This window comes from Acomys russatus, chromosome 8 (genome assembly GCF_903995435.1).
Source record: "Acomys russatus chromosome 8, mAcoRus1.1, whole genome shotgun sequence".
Lineage (NCBI taxonomy): Eukaryota > Metazoa > Chordata > Mammalia > Rodentia > Muridae > Acomys > Acomys russatus.
Genome location: NC_067144.1, coordinates 54,182,635 through 54,208,722, shown reverse-complemented (window position 1 = coordinate 54,208,722; position 26,088 = coordinate 54,182,635). Strand labels below are relative to the sequence as shown.

At 34.8% G+C, this 26,088-nt stretch overlaps 1 protein-coding gene across 1 annotated transcript in view; it reads left to right on the top strand.

The window, feature by feature from the left end:
- Robo2 (roundabout guidance receptor 2) overlaps positions 1-26,088 on the top strand; it is a 1,234,122-nt gene that overhangs the window by 755,372 nt on the left and 452,662 nt on the right. Inside the window, exon 2 of the mRNA XM_051150142.1 lies at positions 5,351-5,677. Within this exon, the coding sequence (XP_051006099.1) occupies positions 5,351-5,677 (327 nt within the window). The remainder of the gene's footprint in view (positions 1-5,350; positions 5,678-26,088) is intronic.

Here is a 26,088-nt window from a genome sequence, read left to right as displayed (position 1 = left end):
GATGGAGTTAAATGTATCAAACAACAAAGCAATAATGTAAAAATTCTTCCAAGCAAAGAGACTCTTGTCAGTTGGCTCAGTGTTTTGTGAGCTAGATTTGGGAAGAATATTGTAACAGTTCACAGGAGGAGGAAAGTATGATATGCTGACTACTTACTATCACAGGGACCGACTAGGCTTTAATCTGCAATCCATCTATCTATCAACCATCTCTCTATCATCAAATTATCTATCTGTAAACTATCATCTATCTGTTTCTTTTAGTCTATGGAGAAACTGAAGTGAGATATTCATATTTGATTTACACCACATAAATGAGATAAGCAGGCACATTAATAATAGCTGAGTAATAATCTTTATCCTTCATTTCTGAAGTTCTGTTTCTTACTTTACTGTCAGGCAGCCTTCACTAATCCATGTCGTATTACTGTAGTCATCAAAATGGGATGGAGATAATGTTACAATATTCACCTACTCACTTAAGCATCACCATTATTGTAGTAATCCTCCTTATTAATTTTAGTAGTATAATTGCCTATGGGAAACTACTTTATTTGAACAGACATGATTACTATAAGAGGATAAACAGGTGCATACCCTTTAAGATAAAAAAAAAATAGACACTCTGGAAATTTTACTGTAGGAAAAGAACGCCTGGATCTGCCTCTAATTTGTAGTGAAGTTCTTCTGTCAGAAAACCTCAGACCATTTTGGTAGGCATTGTTTGACTTGTCAAGGTACTAATAGTTGATAGAGTTTTTTGCTTTTTGCTTTTGTTGTTGTTGTTTTTGAATGAAAACTAAAACTATATTTCAGTTAACACCAGCTTTCTACTGAAGAATGAGGCAGGGGCATTTTACTTAGAAACCCCTGAAGTACAAAAAAAAAAAAAACAAAACAAAACAAAAAAAAAACCATACTTCTAGATGCTTGATTGTCCTTATTGTAGCCTGCAATTTGGATCACTCCTGAGAATAAAAGTTTCAAAGTGCTCAAAGCATTTGGGTCATTATTGGTCAATAAAGCAAAATGCAACAGGATAACAAAGCACTAAAATTTAGTGAAGTGAAAATTTCCAAAGAATATTAAAAAGTCTTTGAGAAATAGGAATTATTCATTATGTAAATTGGGGTCCTCAGTCAAGTGGTTGAGGGCACATCTGCTGATATCACTATGGGATGCTTAGATACAGTTTAATCTAAATGCATGATCTTGTCTGGGTAGGAACTCTAGTACTGCAGCTTCCTACACTTGTCCTATGCTACCTATATACTGTAGAAACCAGGGACTTCTCCTTTTTAGAACTATGATGGGAGCTCACCTGCCAGCCAGCCAGGATAGACAAAATTGAGAACTCCAAGTTCTTTGAGATGTGCTGTCTCGAAGACACGGAAGAGAAACATCAAAGAATAGCACCTACATAACTGTGCCATCCAAGTACATGCAAACACATGTGAACATGCACCACAGGCACATATACATCCACACCCATAGGTGCACATACTTGCAGTGTAAGCATGTGTGCACATGCGCACACACACACAAACACACACACAACAACAACACAACTAAATAAGAAAAGAAACATCTCAATGCTTGTCTGTTTGCACATGTTCTAAAATTGGGGTATTCAGAGATCGAGTTTGGCCCGGTGCACGGATGACATAAATATTTGCAAAACATTCCATATTCAAATGCATTCTGGGTGATTCTGGTGAATCTCCTTGAAAACCAAGGCTGATGTTTCATAATTTAATTATTAGTAATGATATTTAGGTAATTCTCTTATTGAAGTCAATTTCAGAAGAGTTTTTATTAATACACTACATAAAGCATGCAAACTATCCTTGCTCTTCTCTTGATATTTAAAGATGTCAGATACATTACACATGAACCCTCTTGAATATATTTTCTGTTCCTACAATCACTTCAGCTATGGGGAAGTTATATGACTATTGCATAGCGTACCTTAACATTTGAATATTAGCATTAGAAGTCTTTTTAAAAATTCTCTATTTCAACAGGACATTCTCCACCATTGAGTGGAGAGTGGGGACTGACTTTCACAGGAACTCTGGTGCCCCATGTTGACAACACCCCCTTGATGGGGAGGCCTGGTGGCACTCAGAGGAAGAATAGCAGGCTACCAAGAAGAGATTTGATACACTATCAGCATATAAAGGGGGAGGAGGTCCCCCTCAGTCACAGTCATAGGGGAGGGGAGTAAGGGGGAAATGGGAGGGAGGGAAGAATGGGAGGATACAAGGGATGGGATAACAATTGAGATGTAATATGAATAAATTAATAAAATATTTTTTTAAATTTCCCATTTTCTTTTATAATAGCTAGGATGAGTTAAATAAAACCTTTTAATTATAATGACATCCTAATTAATAATTAAGAAGTGTAAAGATAATAGAATTGATGCAAGATACAAGGACACTGAATTCTATCGCTATTGTTTTGTTTGCTCCCCTATCTTTTCAATAAGTGGGGTTGCATATTTCATATTTTGTGTGTATTACTAATACTACCTTAGAATTAAGGTAATTTGTTTGAAATCTGGAGAAAAGAGTTTATGGTTTGATTAAAAGATAGACATTCCAAGTGGATATTGCAATGGAAAATATATTGTTGTCAGAGTCAGTCATTGTAAGCAGGAGCAGATGATGAACTTCATAGCATGATAGCACATGGCCATTTTCTTTCCTCTTTTCCTCATATATTTCCTCCGTTTTCTCTACCCTTCCTTTTTGTTTCTTTTCTTTGACTCCTCCTATTTCTACCATATCTGCTTCCTTTTCCAACAGAATTTCAAAGATATTCTTAACTCAGGGCCACACAAAATTGAATCCATCCTTATTTGATGTGTGTATATCTCAGGAACCTTGTTTGCAGGTTCAGCATTCTAAGCCTGCATTCCCATCTGGTTTCTGTGATCTCTTTTTCTTTATGTTATTCTTTATACTCATTTGGGGCCACAAAATATAATAAGACTCTGTACATCCCAATGTTTTATAGGACTCTGCATGATGGGCACTCCTCCCCCTGTACACAGGGTAGTGTGTCATTTCCCCACTTAGTTCCATAGACATCTCAGCTTTGGCTTGTGTTGTCACATACAGGAGTCACATGCTTAAATCAAGCAGACTTACAGTCTTTCATAATTTAAAGGCTCAGACCTCTGTGAAAACGTAGTGAAAAAATATATCACACATTCTATACCACACTATACTCACTCCTCTCCAAACACCCATTTTTTATATTACAAATAATTCATCAAGCTACTATTTAAGATTTATTTATTGGCTCTCTTGTAGGGCCATAAGTGTGCAGTGTCATAATTTAAGGGTGCTCATATAGAATCCTCACATTTTCAACTACACCTTAACGTTCAGATTGTATCTTTATTAATTATTTCTATATATCTTCCTTTTAATCTATCTTTGTTGGAGTGATGAGACCATTCCCATTTTATTTTCTGCTCTAGTTAACTGTTGCAGGCTTGATAATTGCATTTAAAGTCTAAAATGATAACTGAGAAAAGTGTTATGTAACACATAACTTGCTTTAATGGCACAGTATGCATGATATATACCCTGTGTTGCTGTCCTGCAGATTGTGACTCCCTTTCCAAACATATCACATCTATTAAATCAGTTTTAAGATTTTGCCCTGCAATTTTTTATGGATGCACCCAATGCTTACAATCTGTATGTCCATTTGCTGGATCTGATTAAATGAAATTTGTAGTTTGCAACCATTAAGATATGTATTCTCTTCCAAAATAAAAGCTAAACTCATGGCCAAATTAAGTTCTGTTTATTCAACTAAAATATGCATGGTGATTGACTTAAATTTGATTAGAATTACCCTGAGGCATATTGCCTCTCTTTCCAGATCAGAAGTGTGCAAATTTAGGTGATTGCATGGAAAGTTATAATAGCAAAATGGAAGATGCTCCACTATAGATCATTATCATTATTTTCTTGAAAGGGCTATTGCTTTTAGAATACCCATTTGATTTATCTGGAAGGCATTACCTGCATTACCCAAACAGTGACTGTGTGAAAGTCGAAAGTACTCAGACAGTGGTTGTTAAGATTATTTGGTGTTCTATCAGAAGTAAGGTCTTATCACTCATGTTGGGTGGCATAGCTCAGTATAACACCATTTCCAGGGTATGCACAGACAGATCAATAAATTATCAAATAGATCCTTAACACTCAAAAGTATCTGAAATAAAATACAAGGCATAATTTTATCACATCTAGGTCTTATATTTCTTCTATTATTTAATGGTTAAGCTTTTATTGTATCATAAGAGTATCATTTTGGTATTTATATTAGCATATTTACTGTTGCTACTACAAAATACCTAGATACTTTATAAATTAAGAGGATTTTTTTAGCTCTTAGTTTCATAGATCCAACTCATAGCTCTGAATGAGGGCGTACTGCCTTCATTACAGAACAATGAGTGGCAAATTGATTGTTGGATGTATATCAAAAGTCAAGACAGGTAGCTAGAGATATTCAGAAGCCACACTACCCATCTTGTAACAATTCACTTTTGCAAAAATTGACTCAGCCTATAGGAAAAGCAACAGTCTCTTCCAAAGATGATAGCCACTCACCTAATGATCCTTTGGCAGGTCATAAGTCTTACAGGTCATCCTTATCTTAATTTTAATACCATGGGCACCCTACTTTCAACACATCTGTCCTTAAAGGACAGAAAGCATTCAGATAGAGGAATGGACTATCAGTTTTACCCTATAGTGAAATACTCCATTCCATCTTTATTTATATTAATGTACAAAATATATTTCTTTTATTTTCTACTACCACATTATTTATTTAGAATTTATTTATTTATTTTTATTATTTTGAATTACAAGGGGGTAGTTTGCCTCTTGCTTTCCATCCCTTATACTGGAAACCAAAATTTTTATTTGTTTGTTATTTAGTGCTTGCATAGATAGTCATGTTACTGCATGTCAAATTCAGTGTGCATGTAAAATTAAGGGCATACATCTCAAAAATAACCTGAAACTTTACCAGCCTTACCCTGTTTCTCTCTGATTGAACAATGTGTTGTGTACACTGTCTGGTTTCCCTGTGCTTTGCTCATGGTGTTCCAATTGTACACTTGGTTTGCTATCCCATTAAATAGTAAATATTGACAGAACAAGAAGTCAGTCAGTCCTGTTCACCTTGATCCTCATGTCAACATGATATTCTATTAAATATTTGAAAATATTTAGCCCTATGAGTAGAAATCTAAACGAATCATACATTACAGATAAGAAACGTGTTAAGCTTAACTTCATTGTGTCGTGTTTTGTAGGATCTCGCCTTCGTCAAGAAGACTTTCCCCCGAGGATTGTAGAACACCCTTCTGATGTCATCGTCTCCAAGGGAGAGCCCACCACCCTGAACTGCAAAGCAGAGGGCCGGCCAACTCCCACTATCGAATGGTACAAGGATGGTGAGAGAGTGGAGACAGACAAAGATGATCCCAGGTCACACAGGATGCTTCTGCCCAGCGGATCCTTATTCTTTTTGAGAATTGTGCACGGACGCAGAAGTAAACCGGATGAAGGGAGCTACGTTTGTGTTGCAAGGAACTATCTTGGCGAAGCAGTGAGTCGGAACGCATCTCTGGAAGTGGCATGTAAGTAACCACCATGGGCCTCGTGTGCACATTTGTTCTGCTTCGCTTTAGTAAGTTTTATTGTTTCTCACGGATGCATAGGAACTGTAGAGTAAAACAACTGAAAATACACAACCCTTGCTTCTCTGAGCAAATATGGTTGTAATATTGTCAGTATTAGGGCTGCCACAATTTTATTTACTTAAATTAGTGTAAAGGCTATGCTATTATATTGAAACAGCAGGTTATTCTTATTGAAAATTTGAACTATTGATGAAATACATAGTTGAGTTTCAATGTTGCTTATGTTAAAATAACAACTTCACTTATAATAATGTCATGAAATGCAGACATAAATTCAATATTTCACCCATTTCTGTTACTCACACATAGGTGTATAGATACATATAAATATTTATACATGTATACCTATAACTTTTGAAGTAACACATTGTTTTACTCTCTACATTATAGTATCTCCCTTTCTTTATAGACCAAATTCAGAAACAGTAGTTACCAACGAGAGAATACACCACCAAATATAACAATAACTTTATTTTTTATAGTTGACTATGCTGTGTCATAGTTTCTGATTTCTACTCAGTCTTGCCAGTCAAAAAAGATAAGAATTTTCTCCCTCTTTTGAACTTTTTGATATATTTATTTGACATCTTTGCTAACAATGAAAAGAAAGATTTTAGAGCTTGGCATCTCTTTAGATAGAGTCCATTGGCTTCATGGATGGTGTGTGGTAGATGGCATTGTCTGATGATGTGGGTTGTGTTTTTTAAAAATACAATGAATTTTGATAGTAAATTACTTGTTTTAAGTAAATGTTTTATCTGCAGTGAACTGTGAGTAAGACGACAGCAATGGCTCACAGGTAGAGAAGATGGTCCCTTGTTATAACTGGGAGGGTTTCGAAAATATTAGGTGCTTTTGATCATTAAAGTCAACACATTCTATATGGTAACCACAGCAGATCACAATGTCTTTGTACAGTGAGTTGAAACTTCCAGCAATATGTCATTGGTTTTGCACCTGCAGGGGCCTTTTGGTGATTAAATCAGATATTGGTCATTTTCCTGTCGTGGTAGAGATATTATTCACAAGCGTCTTGTCTTCTGGTTTAGAGATTCACTCCGGAAGCCAGGAACAAACTGATGTGTAAATGTGTAACTTCAATAAAAAAAAATGAATGGAAGTTCTTAAAATACTCACTAGATGTGTAAAAAGCATTGAAATACAAACATTTAAACCCTTTATGGTTATTGCAAATTTCCAGCAAATACCAAATACTTTTTAATAAAATAGATCTTTAAAAGTACTTAAATACAGTTTAATAGGACATGAATTATGAAAATACAACTTTAAGACTATGTAGATTCTTCCTACACGTCCATTAAAACAATATCAGCTTTCTGAAACTTTTGAGCGTATTGAAATACTTCACTGCCAAATCTATTGATCCATATCTGTTATATATATGACTGACGTTGTCCTCCCATTTTGTGAGTGGAAGAGTACATCACTACTAAATGACCAAAGTGTGGAAAACGATTTAATGGCAATTTCAAGAATGGGTCTTGACTCTTGTAACTTTTGCTTTTAGGGAATTGTTCTGCACTCCTTGAATAGTGCTAATAGACACTGCATGTAAACAGACTTTATTTTAGATAAATGAAAATGAAGTTTTACTTTTTTTCCCCACAACATTTCCTTTTTTTCTTTTTACTCAGCAGTCAAGAACTACTTTACTCTGATTAATTTAACTTCAGAACATTAAAATGTATTAAAATTCACTAGAAGTTTGTTTGTAAGTTAGTAATAGCTTTGTCAAAATAGGTTTGCAAACACGTGCAACTTTTATTTCTATGTTATCAGAAAAGATTACTGTCTCCCCTAATTAAATCCTAAATAATCAAACTTTTATAAGAGAAAAAAGTTGAGGCATGATTTTTTCCATGTAATATGAGAGTAGCGTTTTTTTTTAAATTTACAAACAAATGAACTTTAAGAAATGCTTGAATTACTTATAATCTCACAAGGAAAAATCAGAAAGCTTTTATGTTGGGTTTAGCTAGTGAATACAATTCTTTCTTCTAATGCCATGCCAACAGTTCATGGTATTTGAAGCTACCCAAGATCAAATAATATTCACTTATTTGCTGCTCTTTTTTATTAGGTGACCAACCTTCTTTATATTCTTGTGTGTTTTATTTCTTGCAACAGAAATACTGAATAAAGCAACATCACTTCACACTTAATGTGCTGAGGGACAGGTATAAAGAAGTCATTTGAAACTATTCACAGAATTCAGATTGCCCTTAAGATGACCAGCATTTAATTATTTTGTAATAAATCAAATGGAGAAAAATTATTTTTTCATTTTTAAATATATTTTATTAATTTATTCATATTACATCTCAATTCTTATTCCATCCCTTGTATCCTCCCATTCCTCCATTCCTCCCATTTTTCCCTTACTCCCTTCCCCTATGACTGTGACTGAGGGGGACCTCTTCCCCTGTATATGCTCATAGTTTATAATGCATTAAAAGTACAAATAAGACATAGTATGAGAAGCCCCCTAGGAATAATATCTCAACATTTCTAGATAAATAATACGAAGTAAGAGTCCTAAAAATGGAAGCATCATTTAACGTCTGATTTTAATATTGTGTGATGTCTTGTTTAGAAAATGACTTTGAACATCATCCTGGTATAGAGACCACGTTTCCCTGCTAACCATCAGATAGCTTGTTCAAGGTTGTTGAGAGAGAATAGATTGGGATGTGCTGAATCACAATGACTACACTTTTCCATTATGTGCAAGGAAGTGTTTGAAAGAGAACTGGAGATTACACTAATGGGATGATAGAGAAAGCCAAGAAGAGGCAAGCTGTCAAGTGATTTGGAAAAGACTTGATCTTAGATTCTAACCTGGAAAGAGTAGTAAAATCTGAGTGAAAAGAAATGGTTAGAAATACACCCAAGAACTACACATTATGCCAATTTATTGTTTGTTTGCAAGACAGTGTTTGTCTTCAACATATTCTTTTTTCAGACATCATCAAATATTTAATGGTTTAATCTACTAGCACTCTTCTTTATTAATTTTTTATTTTTGCATATACATTTATATTATTATACATGTACTATAAACTGCCTACAGCAAGAAGAACCATAAAACAATCAGGAATTATATAAATGCTACGTTCTTAGTGTTTTGGCTAATTGTATTTGGCAGCCTTCACGAGAACATCTTTCCTATCTTGATGAGTCTAAATTTCTGAGTGTAAATCAATAGCTATCATATCTCAGCATTATAAACTTAAAACATCTATCTAGGCCTAAAAGCATCTTAATCCCTAAACATTATGCTTAACTGTAAAACTAAACTATCTGGTCATCAACTCCATCAGAGACTTGAGAAGGAATGAAATTAATTACCTGAGTATATAGGGGGTGCCAGTTAGCAACTTCCCAAATGAGAAGATAACAGAGACAGTTTGTTACCTGAGCAGTCACCCAAAACTCTCTATAACATTGGAGCATCATCTTCAGCCTCTGGCCCAATATATGTGACAGACATATTCATGAGGTAGGAACTATTGAGGACTTGCTTAAACTGTCTTGGCAGAGTTTGGCCGTCGACTCTGCCTGCATCTGTACACTCCAGTTTTATCAATGGTGGCCCTTCTGACTTAGATACTGAGACATAAGAATATTTGAAATATCAGTATCTAAGTCTGAAGGGCCATCATTTATAAAATTGAAGTGTATAGAAGGAACAGCCCTGAAAATGAGAGATAGCTTTAGCTGTATGGTTGTATATACCAATGAGGTATCAAGATTAAAACACCTGACATTCCATTATAAAATAGCTTCTGGCATTGGGCAAGCAAGGCATTTTCAAATAAAATTTGAGGCCATAGAAGTAAGTAAAAGTGGAGAAGAATCCCCAGGCAGTCTGTCATTGGTGAACCATTATACAATATGGAGTCCATTTGTTCTGATTAAGTTCTAGCTGATCATGGGGAAAAAAATAAATGTCAGTACAGGAGGCATCATGGCGAAAAGGTGTTAGAGTGACAAGGAATGTTGAAGTGACAAGAAATCATTTTAAAATAAAGTAAGTGGTAAATAAATGTAGCCATGAATTCTAGCAATTGAGAAGGACAGAGCAGGTGAAAAGGAGTGGGCGGTAGAATCACAAATGTCTATTTTTCTAGATCTTTCTAGAGAATGGAGAAACTAGGGCAATCTCTCAATATCTACACTACTGAGTGTGGGACCATGTGGACTCCTCCTCTACAAAGGGAGTTTGGAAATGACTCTGGGCTTTGCTCATAACATGGAAGTACTTTCTTTCACCCCTCATTGTGATAAAACGCAATGACCGTGCACATTTATTATGTAATGATTAATGACAAAACAGCATGGGAAATGTTTGATTCACTTTACTTCACCTAGATATTTATTTCAAATGAGAAAATATTGTGTCTGTCATATCATGAATGTCACAGATGTAGTGGGGTTTTTTTTTTTTTTTTTGGTTTTGTTTTGCTTTTGTTTGTTTGTTTTGTTTTTCAAGACAGGGTTTCTCTGTGTAGCCTTGGCTGTCCTAGACTTGCTTTGTAGGCCTCGAACTCACATCGATCCGCCTGCCTTTGCCTCTTGAGTGCTGGGATTAAAGGTGTGTGCCACCACCATCCGGCTCATGAATGTCAGAATTCTGTTGATATCTATTTATCTCTATTTGTTGTATGAAAATCTACTGTCTTTTCATATACAATATTTGCTCTCACACAAAAAAGTCATTCATGGCCAAGTATTGCCACATTCAATCACCTAATTATTTTTTTGTTATTGCTGTTGTTTGGTTTTTTTTTTAATTGTGGTTCTTGTTTACTTTCTTTTATGCATTATAAGGGTACATTAACAAAAATTCAGAAAGTCCTTTCAATTCACTTGAATTTGAAGCAGCTGTTTAGGCAGAAAGTGTTTTGTTTTGTTTTTAATGGAATGAAAAGAGAAGCGCAAGGCTACCAGCAAGAGGGCTGGTGCTCATGAAGTGAATAGGTAGTTTTCCAACAGGATCCCCCCCGGAGCACCAGACACATAGGTGCAGGTAGGATTTCAGTTCCCAAAAAGTGCTGAGGTGTACAAAACAGAGAGAGAGCATCAAGGCCTTTGCTGGGACTCAGCATGGCTGCCTGAGATGCACCACGCCTGGTGGCCTCAAGAGATGGCAGCTGTAGCCCCAGGTGGTAAATATATGACAGCAGCTTGATCTATCGACCAAGGGAAGAGGGGGTGCTGGGCTAAATGAAAATTCATGAAAATTTGATGAAGTCCCCAGATTATTTTTTCCATTTCCGTTTTCTCAGCACTCCACTAGTACAGAGGAAGGAGTTAAAATGAGGTGGTGAACATTTTAATGCCAGGAGATGGTGATTCAAAGTTTGGGGGAGTCACGTGGAATGCCCCCATTACTTACTTAAAAGGAAAATATGGAACTTTCAGTTTGTCTGTGATTTGGTAATTAAAGTAGCTAAATATGCAAAACATGATTTTTGGTATAACCCAAAAGACAGAACCCATGTGAATTTCATGAGGTAAGATGGTTTGCTTTTTCCTCACTATTTCCTCTTTTACTCCTCCAAGTAACTCTCTCTCTCTTTTTTTTTTTTTTTTTTTTTTTTTTTAACCTTATGTCCATGTATCGAGACTACAGGAGCTTAATCAGAGCGAGAAGAGGCTCTGCATTATTTATAGGTCACAGATTGCTGGGGTAGAAAAGCTGCAGGACACTGTACACATAATAGTCCTGCTTGTTTTAAACCTAGGACTACATCGATGTATTTATCTGCACAAGGAAGAGCGAGTATGTGAGTGGATGCGCGTTGCTGTGAGAGGGTGCAGGTGGCTTCAAAAAGGAGCACAAGACGAACTGTTAGCTTCATTGCTTCATGTTGACAAGTCTGTAGATTTTTATGTGTTCGATGTTATTTTGGGCTGTGGGCAAAACTTATCCAGGCAGAATGGTTTGATTTTTTTTTTCATAAAAACTTATGGCAATTTAAATTTTAGGGACTTTAAATTTAAGCTCTGCCATGCTCCTTGAATTTTCTTGTTTGTTTTGTTTTTGAGACATGGTTTTGCTAAGTATGCTAGGGTGAGGAAAACCTGGCTCCATAGAGAAACCCTGTCTCAAAGTAACAATTTCCCCAAATAAACCTATGCCAATTAACATGCAATTCCCATTCTTCTCAAGCCTTTCTCCCTTGTCTCCTTGGAAACGTTTACCTGTCTCTGTGAGTCTGCATGTTGTAGTTGTATGCATTTATGAGTGGAAACACTTATTAAGGGTAATTTTATGCCATAACTTATACACTTTTAGGTCCTATTTGAACACCACATCTCCCATTCTCCTTTTGTACACAGATATTTTTCCCTGATAGCTCTAATATAGGTCCTTATATTCTGACTGAAGAGGTCCACAAGGGTTCTATAATTCCTTAAAGTGGGTTGCATTCCTTTTATATTTGAGTTAGTCATTATAAAACAGTAGAGGAATTTTTATAAGTCTAATTCTTTTTCAACATAGTGGTCCATAAAATCTTGTAATTTAATTTCAAAGGACCTAGGTTAATTACTCCATTGACATACTTAGTACTGAAAATGAAATTGGTTTTTCTTAGGAGATTTCAAAAGCAAAGACATTCCTAGCTGTGTGTGTCTTAATTAGACGATACACCTATACTTTCGTCAGTTAGAAATTACATGTATATTTTTGTTAAAGTTACACACACACACACAAACACACACACACACACACACACCATACTGTGTGAGAGAAGAAGAGGTCTCAGCTTCACCTAGCTTCTGGGATTTCACTGTTTCTCGGCAGCCTTCCCTTCTAGACATCAACAGTTGACTCTGATTTAGTTGATTTAGGCTACTGTGAGAAGATGGCAGAAAGAGGTGTCTTATACCCAATAGAATTTGATTTCCCATAGTTCTAAATAAGTCTATGGTCAACTAGCCAGTATGAGTGTGTTTAGGTAAAGCTCTGCTTCTTGGGAATAGAATACCAATAGGTGAAGTTCCTTCCTAAAGAACATATCATATCCCCATATCTCCTAACATAATTCTAATCTCAGGGATTTTTTTAAAAATAAATTATAAGCTATACTTTAAAAAAGACTTCTAAAACTTGAAACATCATACACCAGTTGGAATTTTTTAACACATTATTTCTGAAAGAGAACAGCCACTCAGCTGGTAGTTCTGTGATGATTTTGGAGAAAATTCAAACAGGAACTGTAAAAACCAATAACTAACTGTAACTGTGAGAGCAACAGTTTGCTTTGATTCTGTAGTTCAAACCCTGGTTACTACTAACTGCTGTGTTTTTCTTAGGACTGATTTGCTTCTTCTTGTTGTCTTATTATTGTTAGTTGTTTGTTTTGCTTTGTAGAAACTCCGCTGTTGCACAGTATCCAGTGACAACTTATACACAGGTTTAAGCCAGTAGAAAATATTTGCTGGCAGCCAGCATCGACATTGGCTGTTTGGGATGTGGCGTCAAGCCTTCAAGCCTTTCTCAGGTTGAGATTTGAAGCAGAAAAACCAACTTCTTTTTAACAATAGTTAGTTAGAAGCCAAAATATAGAAGCCAAGAAGCAAGGTTAATACAATGAGAGGCTTTCCTGGAAATTTGATAGATTAGGTCTTTGTTTTCATTTTGGCTGATGGAACTGTGTCTATGCTGAGCTTCATGGCCTGAATGGTATTTCCATAATTGAGTCAGTTGTTCTAAGGTCTAAGAACCAGTTTCATCTGCCATGGAAATTATCCCTTGACCACTTATCCATGCAGGCTTCTTATGTAATTGGCCTTGGAAATTTTAACATGCAAAAACATCAGCCTGGGTTATAAGCAGCAAGAAAAGTCTTAATGGGTGTGTGCCATGGAAACATTTGTATAATCTCAAGGACTGCTTAGAATTTGAGCTTAAATTAATATCCACGTATAAAAAGAGATCTTTTATCGTCCATACTTCTACACAGAAATCAGGTCAATTCCAAAACACAGAAGTATTTCTTAGCATATTTAAAGACAGTCATTATACTTTGTGTGTGTGGTTATCAAACTTCTAAGTCTCTATAAAGTCTTTAAAACAAATCTGTGCTTATTCGTTTCTTTTGATAGCATAGGACATAGTTGATATAAAACATTTTATGTGAATTTGTCTGCTTCATTTCTCTTCCTGATTTCTCCTGCTTATTCATGTGAAATGGGAACATTCAATGTTTCTCATGACTCATTTTCAAAGTTTGCATTGGTTTCCCTAGTTGTTAGAAATAAGGTTTCACCCCTTTCGTGATACTTTATTACAGTTGAATTTTACCCACTGTAATCACCTTCCACTGTGGTAGAGAGGCAAGGCCTCAAACAGGGCTTGCTCAAGAAATTAATAGTGACCAAAAATTGCTTCTTGATGACTAGATGTTAAGGGAAGACATGAAAAACTGTAAATAACAATAATAATTAATGGAAAGACTGTATTTGACAAACATTGGAGAAAACAAATGCATTAGTTTTCTGAGGAACTGTATATAAGGGCATATAGAAGAAGATCTTTGTGCTAATTAAACATTTTAAAGAACTTTTACCTTTTCTGGAAGACACAGTGATCCCTCCTTCATTTGGTGTGTTAATTGGAAGGAAAGTATGGAAGCAGGTACATTAAACATAGGAGTGCTGCACTGACACAATGAGGCAGAAAAGGGTTCAAATACAGGGTTGCTAAATTAAGCCCATCTTAGGAAAGGAAAGATGACATATCAACAAAGGATTGAAAGGAAATTTTTTAATTTTAATTTTTTATATATACCTTTCTTATTATTTTTATTTAATTAATATATTCAGATTACAACTAAATTGTTATCCTATCACTGGTATACTCCTGTTCCTCCTTCCTCCCTCCTGCCTTCACCCTATTCCTTCCTCCTAGGTCTATGACCAAGGGTGACCTCCTCCCCCACTACATGGTCATAGGCTATCAAGTCTCATCATGGTAGCCTGCATATTCTTTCTTTGAGTGCCATGAGGCCTCCAAAGGGAAGTGGTCAAATATGGGGCACCAGAGTTCCTATCAGAGTCAGTCCCCACTCTCCACATAACTGTGGAGAATGTCCTGTCCATTGGGTAGATCAGAGTAGGGGTTCAATGTTTACAACTTGTATTTTCCTTGGTTAGTGCAATAGTTTGAGCAGACACCCCCCGGGTCCCGATCCACCCATCAGGATTTATATTATTACACACATATACAATAGAAATTTTAAAAAATGAATTATGTACAGGGAAGATATAAACTTAGTGTACTGTCTAAATTATATTTAACATTATTGAACTTTGCACTTCAAGGTAGTTTAGATTCTATATTTTAAGGGATATGGTTTTTAAATCCAAATTATAGAAGCAAAAAAACAGTGAGAAGTATAAGTTCTGATGATGGTGTCAGCATTGAACAGAATGGTATAGGACATGGTCACAAGAGCATGGACCAGAGGCTGCTGTCAGGCTTTGGAATTGTGGACATGTGAGAGGCCTTGCTGACAAGAGAAAACAGAATAACGAGCTGGAGAGCGGATGCTTCTCAACAGGAACTGAGCAGAAAGAACCATCCGTGTCTACTGAGAACCAGACTATGGTCCTAAGTAATTCACAGGAAGGCTTTATCCACTTCTGAAAGTAGTTGTAAGATTTGCTTGTATATTCTCTCTCTTGTATATCTGTGATATAAAATTAAGTTGCATATTTTTGTACAGACTTAAGGCATAAGATTTGAACCCAGACAGACCTGGCTATCAGGTATGTTTTCTTAATCACTAGGCTAAGCCTACACATTGATTAATTTAAACAAGCAAACAAAATCATTTGGCACTTAGGGAAAAAAATCAGTAGTGTTGATTTTGGGTCTTTTATCCAGAGAGCTTAGCTCAGTTTTGTGTACACAGTGATGACCCATGAAGAGGAGAGATGAGGTAGAAGGGCGTGTTTTGTTGTTGATATTCTGTGATTTGTAGGATATTAAAGAAAAGAAACAACACAAAGTGATCTTTGTCTATGTTTTGCTTAGTTATGTATTGACAGTGGAGGGCTCATTAGTTTATTCAAGTAATTTGATTTTCTCTTTACAGTTCCTAGTTGTCAAATATAAGTATCAGGAAAATCCATCATTTTCAGCTCTTATTGACATGTTTGGAGGCTAAGGCTTCTTGAAGATTAAAAATCCAATTCATACATTGACGAAGTTTACAAAAAGGAGCCTTACAATGGCAGCCATGTCTTATAACTTTTTAGAGTTTTCTGAGTCGTTAATATCTTCATATGTTATTTTGTTGCTATGTTAATTCATACCTATCTTCTGGCTGTCGTAATTTTAAGTTCAACGTATAATTTCATTAACATTGGCCATTTAGACTTTTAAATTATTATGCCTGTTTAGTTTTTAAACTTAGAAAATGATTACTGTTTTCAATGTATGATACCAAACATAATAAATACCCATAGGCAAAAGATAAATGTACTTCAAACATTAGTTTCAAATATATCATAAACTTAAATGTAAGGCTTAGTCAAAGCTATACAATCCTAAAATATAACATAGAAAACAAGAACAAACAAAACTCAAAATCTCTCCCTCAAAGCAAAATTAAACAACATGTACACACACACACACACACACACACACACACACACACACACACACACACAAATACCCAACAAAACCAGAATGAATAAATCTGATTTCATTAAAATTAGAACATTTTATTCTCAAGATAGTTCATCCTCTTTAAGAAAATAAGACTAGTTTCAGACTGAGAATATATAGATACATATTAGTGTATACTTATTAGATAAACAACAAATACTAAAATATACACATGATGAAATGAGATGTCACAAATTAACATATATTAAGAATGGCACATAATCACATGGGAGGAATTTACCATTCTTAGGAAAGTATAGATTAAGACCATCACAAAAAGACACACATGCCTTTCTTCATAGAATTCTCGTAAGGGTATAGAGAAACTGGTTTCCTTGTGCATTACTGATTAAAAACCCAAAGTGCTATAGTCACATTATAATAAAGTTTATCAAGATATAAAAGCATCAAATCTACTTGCCATCTTATTGCACACCTAAGCATTGATCTCAAAGAAATATTAACATGTACACAAAACAGAGTTCTTGGTTTTTAATCCTGGCTTTACTTGTGATAGCAGAAGACAAAAGAGAACTGAACTGTCCCCTCATTGAAATGAATGATTAAACAGAGCAGTCTATATCCACACTATGGAATACTACTCAGCAATAGAAAGAATTGAATTATTGATATACAGCATGACGCAGATGGGTCTCATGGGTATTATGGTCCAAGGAAAACGGCATTTTAAAGGGCATTTCAAAAGGTCACATGCTATATAATTCCATTTACATATTCTCAAGATCACAAAATTATAGCAATAGAAAACAGATTAGTGGTTGTGAAAAGTCAAAGATATGGAAGTAAGGCAGGACTGATCATGACTCAGAAGGGATAGTAGGGGGAGGCTATGGTGGCAGTGTCCATCTTATTATGGTAGGTCCTCTAATGTACAAATGTGCCAATGGAATAAAACTCCATATATCCATTGTTCTGTGCAGAATTCATGGCTTTGATACTACATTAAAATTAATAGAAAAAGAAGCTAAAATGATATCAAACCACACAATCCTGTATGATATATGATGTAATGAATAGATTTCACCACATCACAACCATAGAAATTCTGACCTTAAATTTTATTACTACATTAGTAGTTTAAATTACGAAATATAATTCTGCTTGATTCTGTGCTACTTTAACTACTCATGGTTTGGTGTATTGTTTAAGTTCACCATTAAAACAGGAACTCCAATAGAAAACATTTATAAGGAAGGTAAGGTAGGAAAAGCTGAAAAATAGGATTATTGAGGTTGAGCACAAGACAGATGAAGAGGTATGTGGGTCCCCAGGTTTTTGCAAGCGCACCAAGAGGTCTTTAGCAAATGGAAAATAAATGGTTGTCTATGTGACCCATGTATAAATAGAGGGAAAAGTTATAGGGAGTTTCAGATTCACAGCAGTGTTGTGTGTAATGACTTTGATGTGTCTTTTTTCCTTGGAACTTAAGAATTTCAAAATGGACCAAAGCTTGTAGGATGTTGTAAGTGATGAACGTAACACTTGAGGTACAGATTCATATCCTGAATTTGTATATTCTCTCTAAAAGAAATGAATCTTTGGCTTAATGAAGTAAGTCATGAGGCTTAGAACCTCATGCCCTTTTTTCAATTATGAAATAATTTTCATTACTTCTTATTTACTAAAAATTCCACAAAGTGAAAGTAAATTCATGATTATTTTCTCTCCTTTTTTAAATCATTTTTCATGACAAACCATTGGAAAATTCTAGGGAAAATGTGTGCACCTCTTACACATCTTATGTTGAAATCCTTGGAGACTATAAGCAATTACATTTATTACATTTTGTAAGCCATCCCTTAATTTATAACAAATAATCACCCATGATCCCCCATGTCCATATTCAAAAGAATCTTGAGGGAAAGGCTGCTTTGTTTTTTCTTTCTCCCTGGGTCTGCATTGAATATCCTTAAAAAGAGGCAGAAAATGTTGTGTTTAATATTCATATAGGATTTTCTTTTTAAAAGCAGTTTCAATCAGGAGCCTCTTTCTAAAGGGGGCTCCCTATAAACAGGTCTACTTAAGAAAGCTCTCTTGAGTGTCAGTGACTCTCTGGATAAGCTAAGAGAGTCTCATCTTCAAATGGGTATGTCATTAGTAGAGGTGCAAGAATCTCAATTTACTTTGTCTTTTCTTTTTCTGACATATCATAATAAAAAGCTTTCCTAATGAAGTACCCATTGGTAATAATCCGTTATATGCTAGGGTTTCTTCTTACATCAGATGACATGCAAATGAACTGTTCTATTTCTGTGGAGAAAGAGAGATGAGGAGTGGTCTAGTTAATCACACTTGAGGGCTGCCATAGATGTCTTCTGGGAAATATGATCATTATTCATTCTTATTTAAGGGTCCTTACCCTGTGCATAAGAAAATCTCCCATTCATTCCATTTGGGTTCGATGTTAATTACAGGGGCATTAATGGAAGCTCCTCATAAGAAATGAATGTGGGATTAAACCAGGAGGTGTGGGGAAGAAACAATGTTTGTGTGTCAGGTGACTATAAAGCCATGCAAGCAGTTGCCATTCAGTTGCTGGAACCTTATAGAAGATCCATGCCAGTTTTCCTCAGAAAACGGAAGAATAGTGAAATAAAATGACTTAAGGAAGCCTACAGTGGATGACAGGAAGACATACATCAACAAACGAGGTAGCCAAATGCATCAGTCACCAAGATAAGGAAAAGATAGTAGTGTGAGTTGAAAACATCAGCTGGGGTTCTTTCCCGTGACTAATTATTCCAATCATTTTGTCAAACCTTCCAACCTTCTGCACTCACTCTTATTTTATGATACTATGACTAGACTAGTCTGTGTCTTCTCCATAGAAAAGGAAGCTAAGTGATCTCTTCCATAGGCCAGTGTGCAACTTCTAATTGACTAGTCTGGAAACAAAAAAAAAGGGAAACCACTGTATTTTCCTTCAAGAACTTTGTGTTATCAGCTCTGATCATCAAGCAAATTCAACATCAGCCCTTTTGAATGTGCTGTTTCCTTAGTTGCAATAAAAACCATTGTTGCTTATCTAGATAAATTTTCTTTTCTGTATTTCTCCATGTGAACTCTAGTTGACAATAAGTAATTGATAATGGTATGAATACAGTGATGTTTTTCTTTATTCTTACATGTCTTTGAGGAATTAACTACTCATGTGTGCGTGTATGCACAGCCCTCATTCACCTTGTGCCCATGGAATTAAGTCATTTTTCTTTTTCAATCACCCATGCAGGTCTAAGGTAAATTGTTTTTTTGAAAAATTATATATGTCTTGGCCAATATTTCTTGTCTGGCGAAGCATAACATATATATATATATATATATATATATATATATATATATATATATTTTTTTTTTTTTTTTTTTTTTTTTATTTTTTTTTTATAAATTCTTAGTATAAAGGTTAAATTCTGTTTTGTTTTTTCTTAAAAGCAAAATAAAAATATTATTTTTGATATATTTATTTGACTCATATTTTACATTTTACTTATTTGATTTTTCAAAATAATTTATTTTATATCATTTTACTGATTATATATAAGATATTATTATAGAAATGTTTTAAGCTTTAGAAAATTTCTTAAATTTATTTTCATAACCATGTACCATTTTTCTACTTTTATTTCAGTAAATAAAGTTATAATCTTACTAATCACAGGTATGTTTTAGAGTGAATTCAGCTTTGTTTAATATTTCAGTAAATCATAAAGATGCTGCACATATAAGTAAGCAACTGTAATTCAGTCACATCAAGTATTTTTACTCCAATTTTTAAAATGTCTTCAAGTCACATTTAAAGACACAAGTTCCAGCTTCAACACATGTTCTGAAAATAGGTATATTCTAATTTTTCAACTTATTTAATAAATCTTTCTGGAATCTAATGCTATGGTATGTTGGAAATCTTCTCTAATATCCTTAGTTTAACATAGTGGAATGATTATAATAATAATAACTGCTGATACAGAGAAAATTGACATCAAGTTTCCTATTGTATTGTATGTGTGAATACTCATCCATCTGCAAGCTTTAGAAACCTAACTAACACATTCAGAATTCCTTAATAACTTTATATGATGGTAAATCAGCAGGGTCAGTGCTAGTTCATGAACTGATCAGACTTTTATGGACCCCTTTAAGAATGAATAACACAATTTCTGAAGAACTTAAAGATACTTTATTCTTCAAAACCATTTACTTTAATCAAATGGCATTTCAAATTTTAATGACCATATAGAAACTTTTTGTTGTCATATGTAATATCAACTCTAAAAGAGGAATTGGTTTACATTGTTCAAGTAGTCCTCTTTTACCTATAGCGGGGTGCTCACTCTGTATGACCTTTGGAGTGACGGTTGTCTTGAGTGATGGACTTAATGAGATCTAATGACATCATGACCCTGACCCATTCATGGCCCTCGCTCCTCTCATCCATCTTCGTAACCCCACAGGCTGGGAGTCAGTGTATAGAATCAGGATTAAACAAGTGTGAATAAACAAGTTCAAGAGTTTTCTGCCTCAGCTGCTGGAACATGCCAGTGGCAGTGTGAGACATAAAGAATTTAACACTGTTGAAATGCCTTAGGCAGCACCATGAATCCTGCTGAAGAAATTATCCTGGTTCTGCTCAATGCCATGGAGCTAATCTCCCAGATCAACCCATTCCAGGACAGTGGTGGCAGTCGGCCATTATAATCACATAGCTGTTGGCACAGTCAATGAAAGGGTGGCTGATCTATCACTTGCCCAGTGTCACACATTACTAGTGCTTTTATCTCATTAACTGTGATTAATGTTCATATGGCCTAGGCTTGTCATGTAACCGTTCATATGTAGCAACGTTGAATACCTTCTCCTACATGATGAGTGTGGGGGCATTTCCCGAGGAAGACATTATTAAGCCTCATTTTCAAATTATCACTTCCCTGTGACTTACTAAGTGGCTGATGTAGTCCTACTCTCATTTTTTCTTTTTATTCAATTACTTGTGTTTTCTATCGTTGAATATAGAGATGCCTTTACAGACTAGAGCACTAAAGGAAGGTCATGAATAACTGACTGGTGTTCAAAAGAACAGAAGAGATGAGGTAGAGTTCCACAAGATTTTGATTTAACTACTTTAGCCTGAGTTGCTTTTCTATTATGATTTCCACTTAGGTCAGTTTTCCAAACTTACATGGAAATCACTGAGGATAAAGGATGCTGCAATATTCTGGCCCAGGGTTGTGGTTCTTGCTTTATCTGTCTCATATTTGACAAGTTTTCCCCCTTAGCCCTCCATGTTATTTGATAAGTTGACCAGTCAGTGATTAAACATATTTATTTAGTTCAATGGGTCAGAGCTATTGCGACAGATGGAAAATTACTGATGGATTATCAATTTCAGTCCCCGTGACATCTGGCCTCTGTGTAGTTCATCATCTGAGGACTCATAACACATTTGCCTGGACAATAACATGCTCGGCTACCTGTGAGATCACAGAGCTGGATACTGGTAATACTTTACTCTGAATTAATAAGACAGACTCCAGAAATTAAATGAGTCCTGCACCTGTACTTGAACATCTGAGAGCACACAGTGGCCTCCACCATCTTCAACTTGGTGAAGAAACAACTGGTACCTCCAAACTGTTCCATTTATTTTTGTGGGTGTTTTTTTTAAATCATTTTTGCCAGGTTCATTTTGAATTAGGAGTTGTTACTTGGAAGTACAGTAGGAATAATAGTGCATGTAGGAAAATGACATTTCTCAACTGCTGTACTGAAATTCTTTTCTATTTGGAAATTTATTGCAGTTACTTTAGTTTGTGTGTGCTGTATGAGCATGCATGCCACAGGGCACCTATGGATCTCAAAGGGTAACTTGAAGCTGCTTCTGCATTTCTAACATGATACTCCTGAGCGTTAAACTTGGCCTATCAGATTTGGTTGCAAGTATCTTTACCCACTAACCATCTCTGTTCCTCTATTAAACAGCTTAATGAGTTATAATAACAACCTTAAGACTCTAAAAGTTTGGTACCTGTGAACTCAATGAATCACCAGACTGAAAATACAAACCAGGTATCCTATGTTTTAATTATCTTAAATTATAAGGAAGATTTCAGATAAAGTTTATAAAATCCCTTTTCTCCTCTCTTTTCATTTTTACTGTTGGGTAAATAGATCTTCTTTTTTTAAAAAATGAACTATAAGGAGAATAGGTGCTTCTTAAAAATGGCAATCTAGCAAGATGATATATTCTTCTCTAAATGACAATCATGAATAATATTTTATATAAAATATAATCTACATATTCCTATTATGAAGTTCCCCAGAAAATTTAAATTACTTGTGATTACTTTATCAAACAAAATTATTCAGGCTAGCAGTGTATTTTAAGGTTTGTTTATGACTTTTAAAAGCAATTCACATTTTTAGAGAATTAATAAATCATTAAATGTAATCGACTCTTTGGCTTTATTCACATTTATAATTTTTGTATTACTTTTTTGTATATTTTTATGTTTCATATGCCAAGTCTCTTATTTTGTTATGAGCATTTTTGTTTTGTTTTGTTTTTGGAGACAGAGTTTTCTGGGTAACAGAGTCCTGGCTGTAGATCAGGCAGGCCTCAATCTCACTGAAATCCAACTGCATCTGCCTCTCAAATGCTGGGATTAAATGTGTGCACCACCATGCCCTGCATTATAAGTGCATTTTATGTTTATACATGTTATCAAAAAATACTTGTGAGACAGAAAATTTCTAAACTTCAAATGCTTATTTTTGTATATTCTCCTTAATATATTAATATATTAATATATTAATATATTAATATTCTCCTTAATATATTCTCCTAAACCAATAACTTAACAATATTATCCCTTCTAGTTAAAAAAAAACAGAAATATTTAGCATTGTGGGTCACATTTATTTACTAAATTAATAACAGTGTTATGTGCCATTAAAATGGTTCAACTTCTTACAATGTGATGGACTTTTACAGTACTACATTTGGCATTATTTGTTGCAAAAATCTTCCTTCTCCATTGAATGCCTTCAGCATTTGATTGTAGTAATTAATCTACATATTAAAATTCATAGATAAACGTTATCCTCAGGATGCTTTCTAGAATTCAGACTTTTGAATGAGAAAAACTGCTAAGCAAGTCTGGATAAGGAAATTAAAAGTGAGGGAGGTCAGACTAAGATATAAGTTCGATATGAAAGTTCAAACAGAGTCTCAGAGAATGCTGCAACTGGACTTCTCTTCAGATCCTTGGACAGGATGTGCAGCACTAATGCTTCTTTCACTGGCCTTTCAAATTGGAGATACTCTCCATGTGCCTTGCATTTCAATTAACTGTTAAATACCTAAACTTTCTTTGTACTTTTGCAATGGGCCAGTTGATTCTTAAAAAAAAAAAAAAAAAAAAAAAAGCAACATTCATTCTCATTTGCCTTTTCTAATGGTAATGTTGCATATGATTTGGCAAGAGCAGTCTTGATACTAATGTATTAAACAAGTAACAGTAAAGTAAAAAATGGTAGATGTCATTTTGGAATAAAGATGACTTGATTCTGCTAATTAATATAAATACTTATTTCTTCATCAAGGTGAATTAATTTAGATAAGAAACCATATTGATTTAGGTTTCTGTGTGCCAAATTTTCTTTTGATAAAGAGCATGTTGTGTTAAAGCACCAAGAACTTCCTCATAGAAACGGGTCCGATCATCAGTTAGCTGACAAATAACTGACAAATTAGCTATGTAATGCATGTGAATGCCTTTTAGCCTCCAAAGAGCTCAAATACTATGATGTATTTTATGATGTGTGAGTTTGTGAGAAAAGACACTGAAAAGATATAAATACAGAGAAATCTATTTTTAAAGCCCCGTGTGACAGTTTAATCATTCTACAGAATATATATTGGCTTGTAGATTTTTTTTACAGAAGGATATTAACCTGAGCCAATTTTGTGAGTTTAAGTATAATTTAGAAAGCGGCAGAACTATAGCCTTTTGTATTGTACTTGAAAAAATTTAAATCATTAAGTTTGAATGGCTTTCACATGGATTATATTTTTCCAATATATCTTTTTAAGTTTCAGCTATTTCTTCACTTATATTATTGGATCGTGGTTTTGCATCATCAATACTTAAAATTTGTATTTTAATTGTATTTTCTTTGGTTCAGAATGATGGTAACCAGTGGGTAAAATAAATCAACAAGCTTAATTTGTGCCTTTATTGGCATTTATCCCAATGTGTTCCAATAAGGACATTCTCTTTTAGATGAATATTTGACAAAGTGAAAAATCTTTAAGTCTGTGATGTTGATTCAAAATAAGAGGAGCTGAATTAAGGAAAATGAACTTCATCCATCAAATGCATTGCCCTCACTTATTTAACGAGTAAAAATAACACAAAAAGTTAAGAAACATCAGCTGGCCATCTTGGTATGCTTAGTTGGGTAAGCATTCATTGTGTTGGATTCTGAAGTTGATTTTACTCAGAGCCAACATTGTTTGACATGCTTCTGAGAAATACAATTCTAAACTGATTTCATATTAACTAGTACTTGGGAAAAGCGATTGCTCAAAAATGTTAACACTTATTTCCATTTTACAAACTTGACATGTGTTCAAGTATTGATATTATATTTGAAATCATTTGATAATACTTAAGCATAATTGTTTGACTGCAACAGCGGTTCTCAACTTGTGGGTTGCAACTCTTTGTCAAACATCTGTCTTCAAAAATATTTACATTATGATTCCTAACAGTTACAAAATTACAGTTATGAAGTAATGATAAAAATATATTATGGTTTGGGATCACCGGAAATGAGAGGGTGTATTAGTGTCCCAGAATTAGGAAGGCTGAGAGCCATTGGACAACAATATCTATGTCAAAGTACATCTATGTGAGTCTTTCACTGGATGAAACTGAAGACTGGACCCTAGTGCCAAGCCATTGATGCTGGCACGGTGATCAAACCCACAGCAGTCAAAGAGGCTTTTGAGAAACAGCAAGGAGACTCTAAATGTTGAGGAAATCCAAAGTGTTAAGAAAAGGATGCTGAGAAAGAGGAAAGAGAGAAATTACACGTCTCTTAATGATTTAGAAAAGCAGGTAGATTTGCAAAGCTGCATGGCTGTGGTTTCGCCATCAGCAGAGATTATGGGAAAGGCATGGCGTCTCACTAAAACAGTAATTAATCTTCCTATTTTGCTTTCATGGCTTAATGTATACCCAGTTTCCTAGAGGTGGTCCCTTGGCTACAAGAGTAAACTTGCCCAACTGAGATTTTAGATGTCCTCCCATGGGAAAGATACTCTTTCCCAAAGAATTTAAAAGGCATACTAAGTGCAGTCAGTGCATCAGCTTATGTGAGCTCTCAAGATCTTGTGTCATGGAGATGTAATTCTGCTGGGTCGTGTGGATGAGGCAGATAAGTTTGTATGAACCTGAAACTTCTGTGGGCTTATATGTGTAGCGAGAGCAAGAAGGAAATGTTATTATTTGGCTCCCCAACTGAACTACTTGAAATGTTTACAGAGGTTTCATGGCTGTTGCTTTTATTTGTTTTTGTTTTTGTTTTTGTTTTTGTTTTTGTTTTCTTCTTAATTTTAAATTTT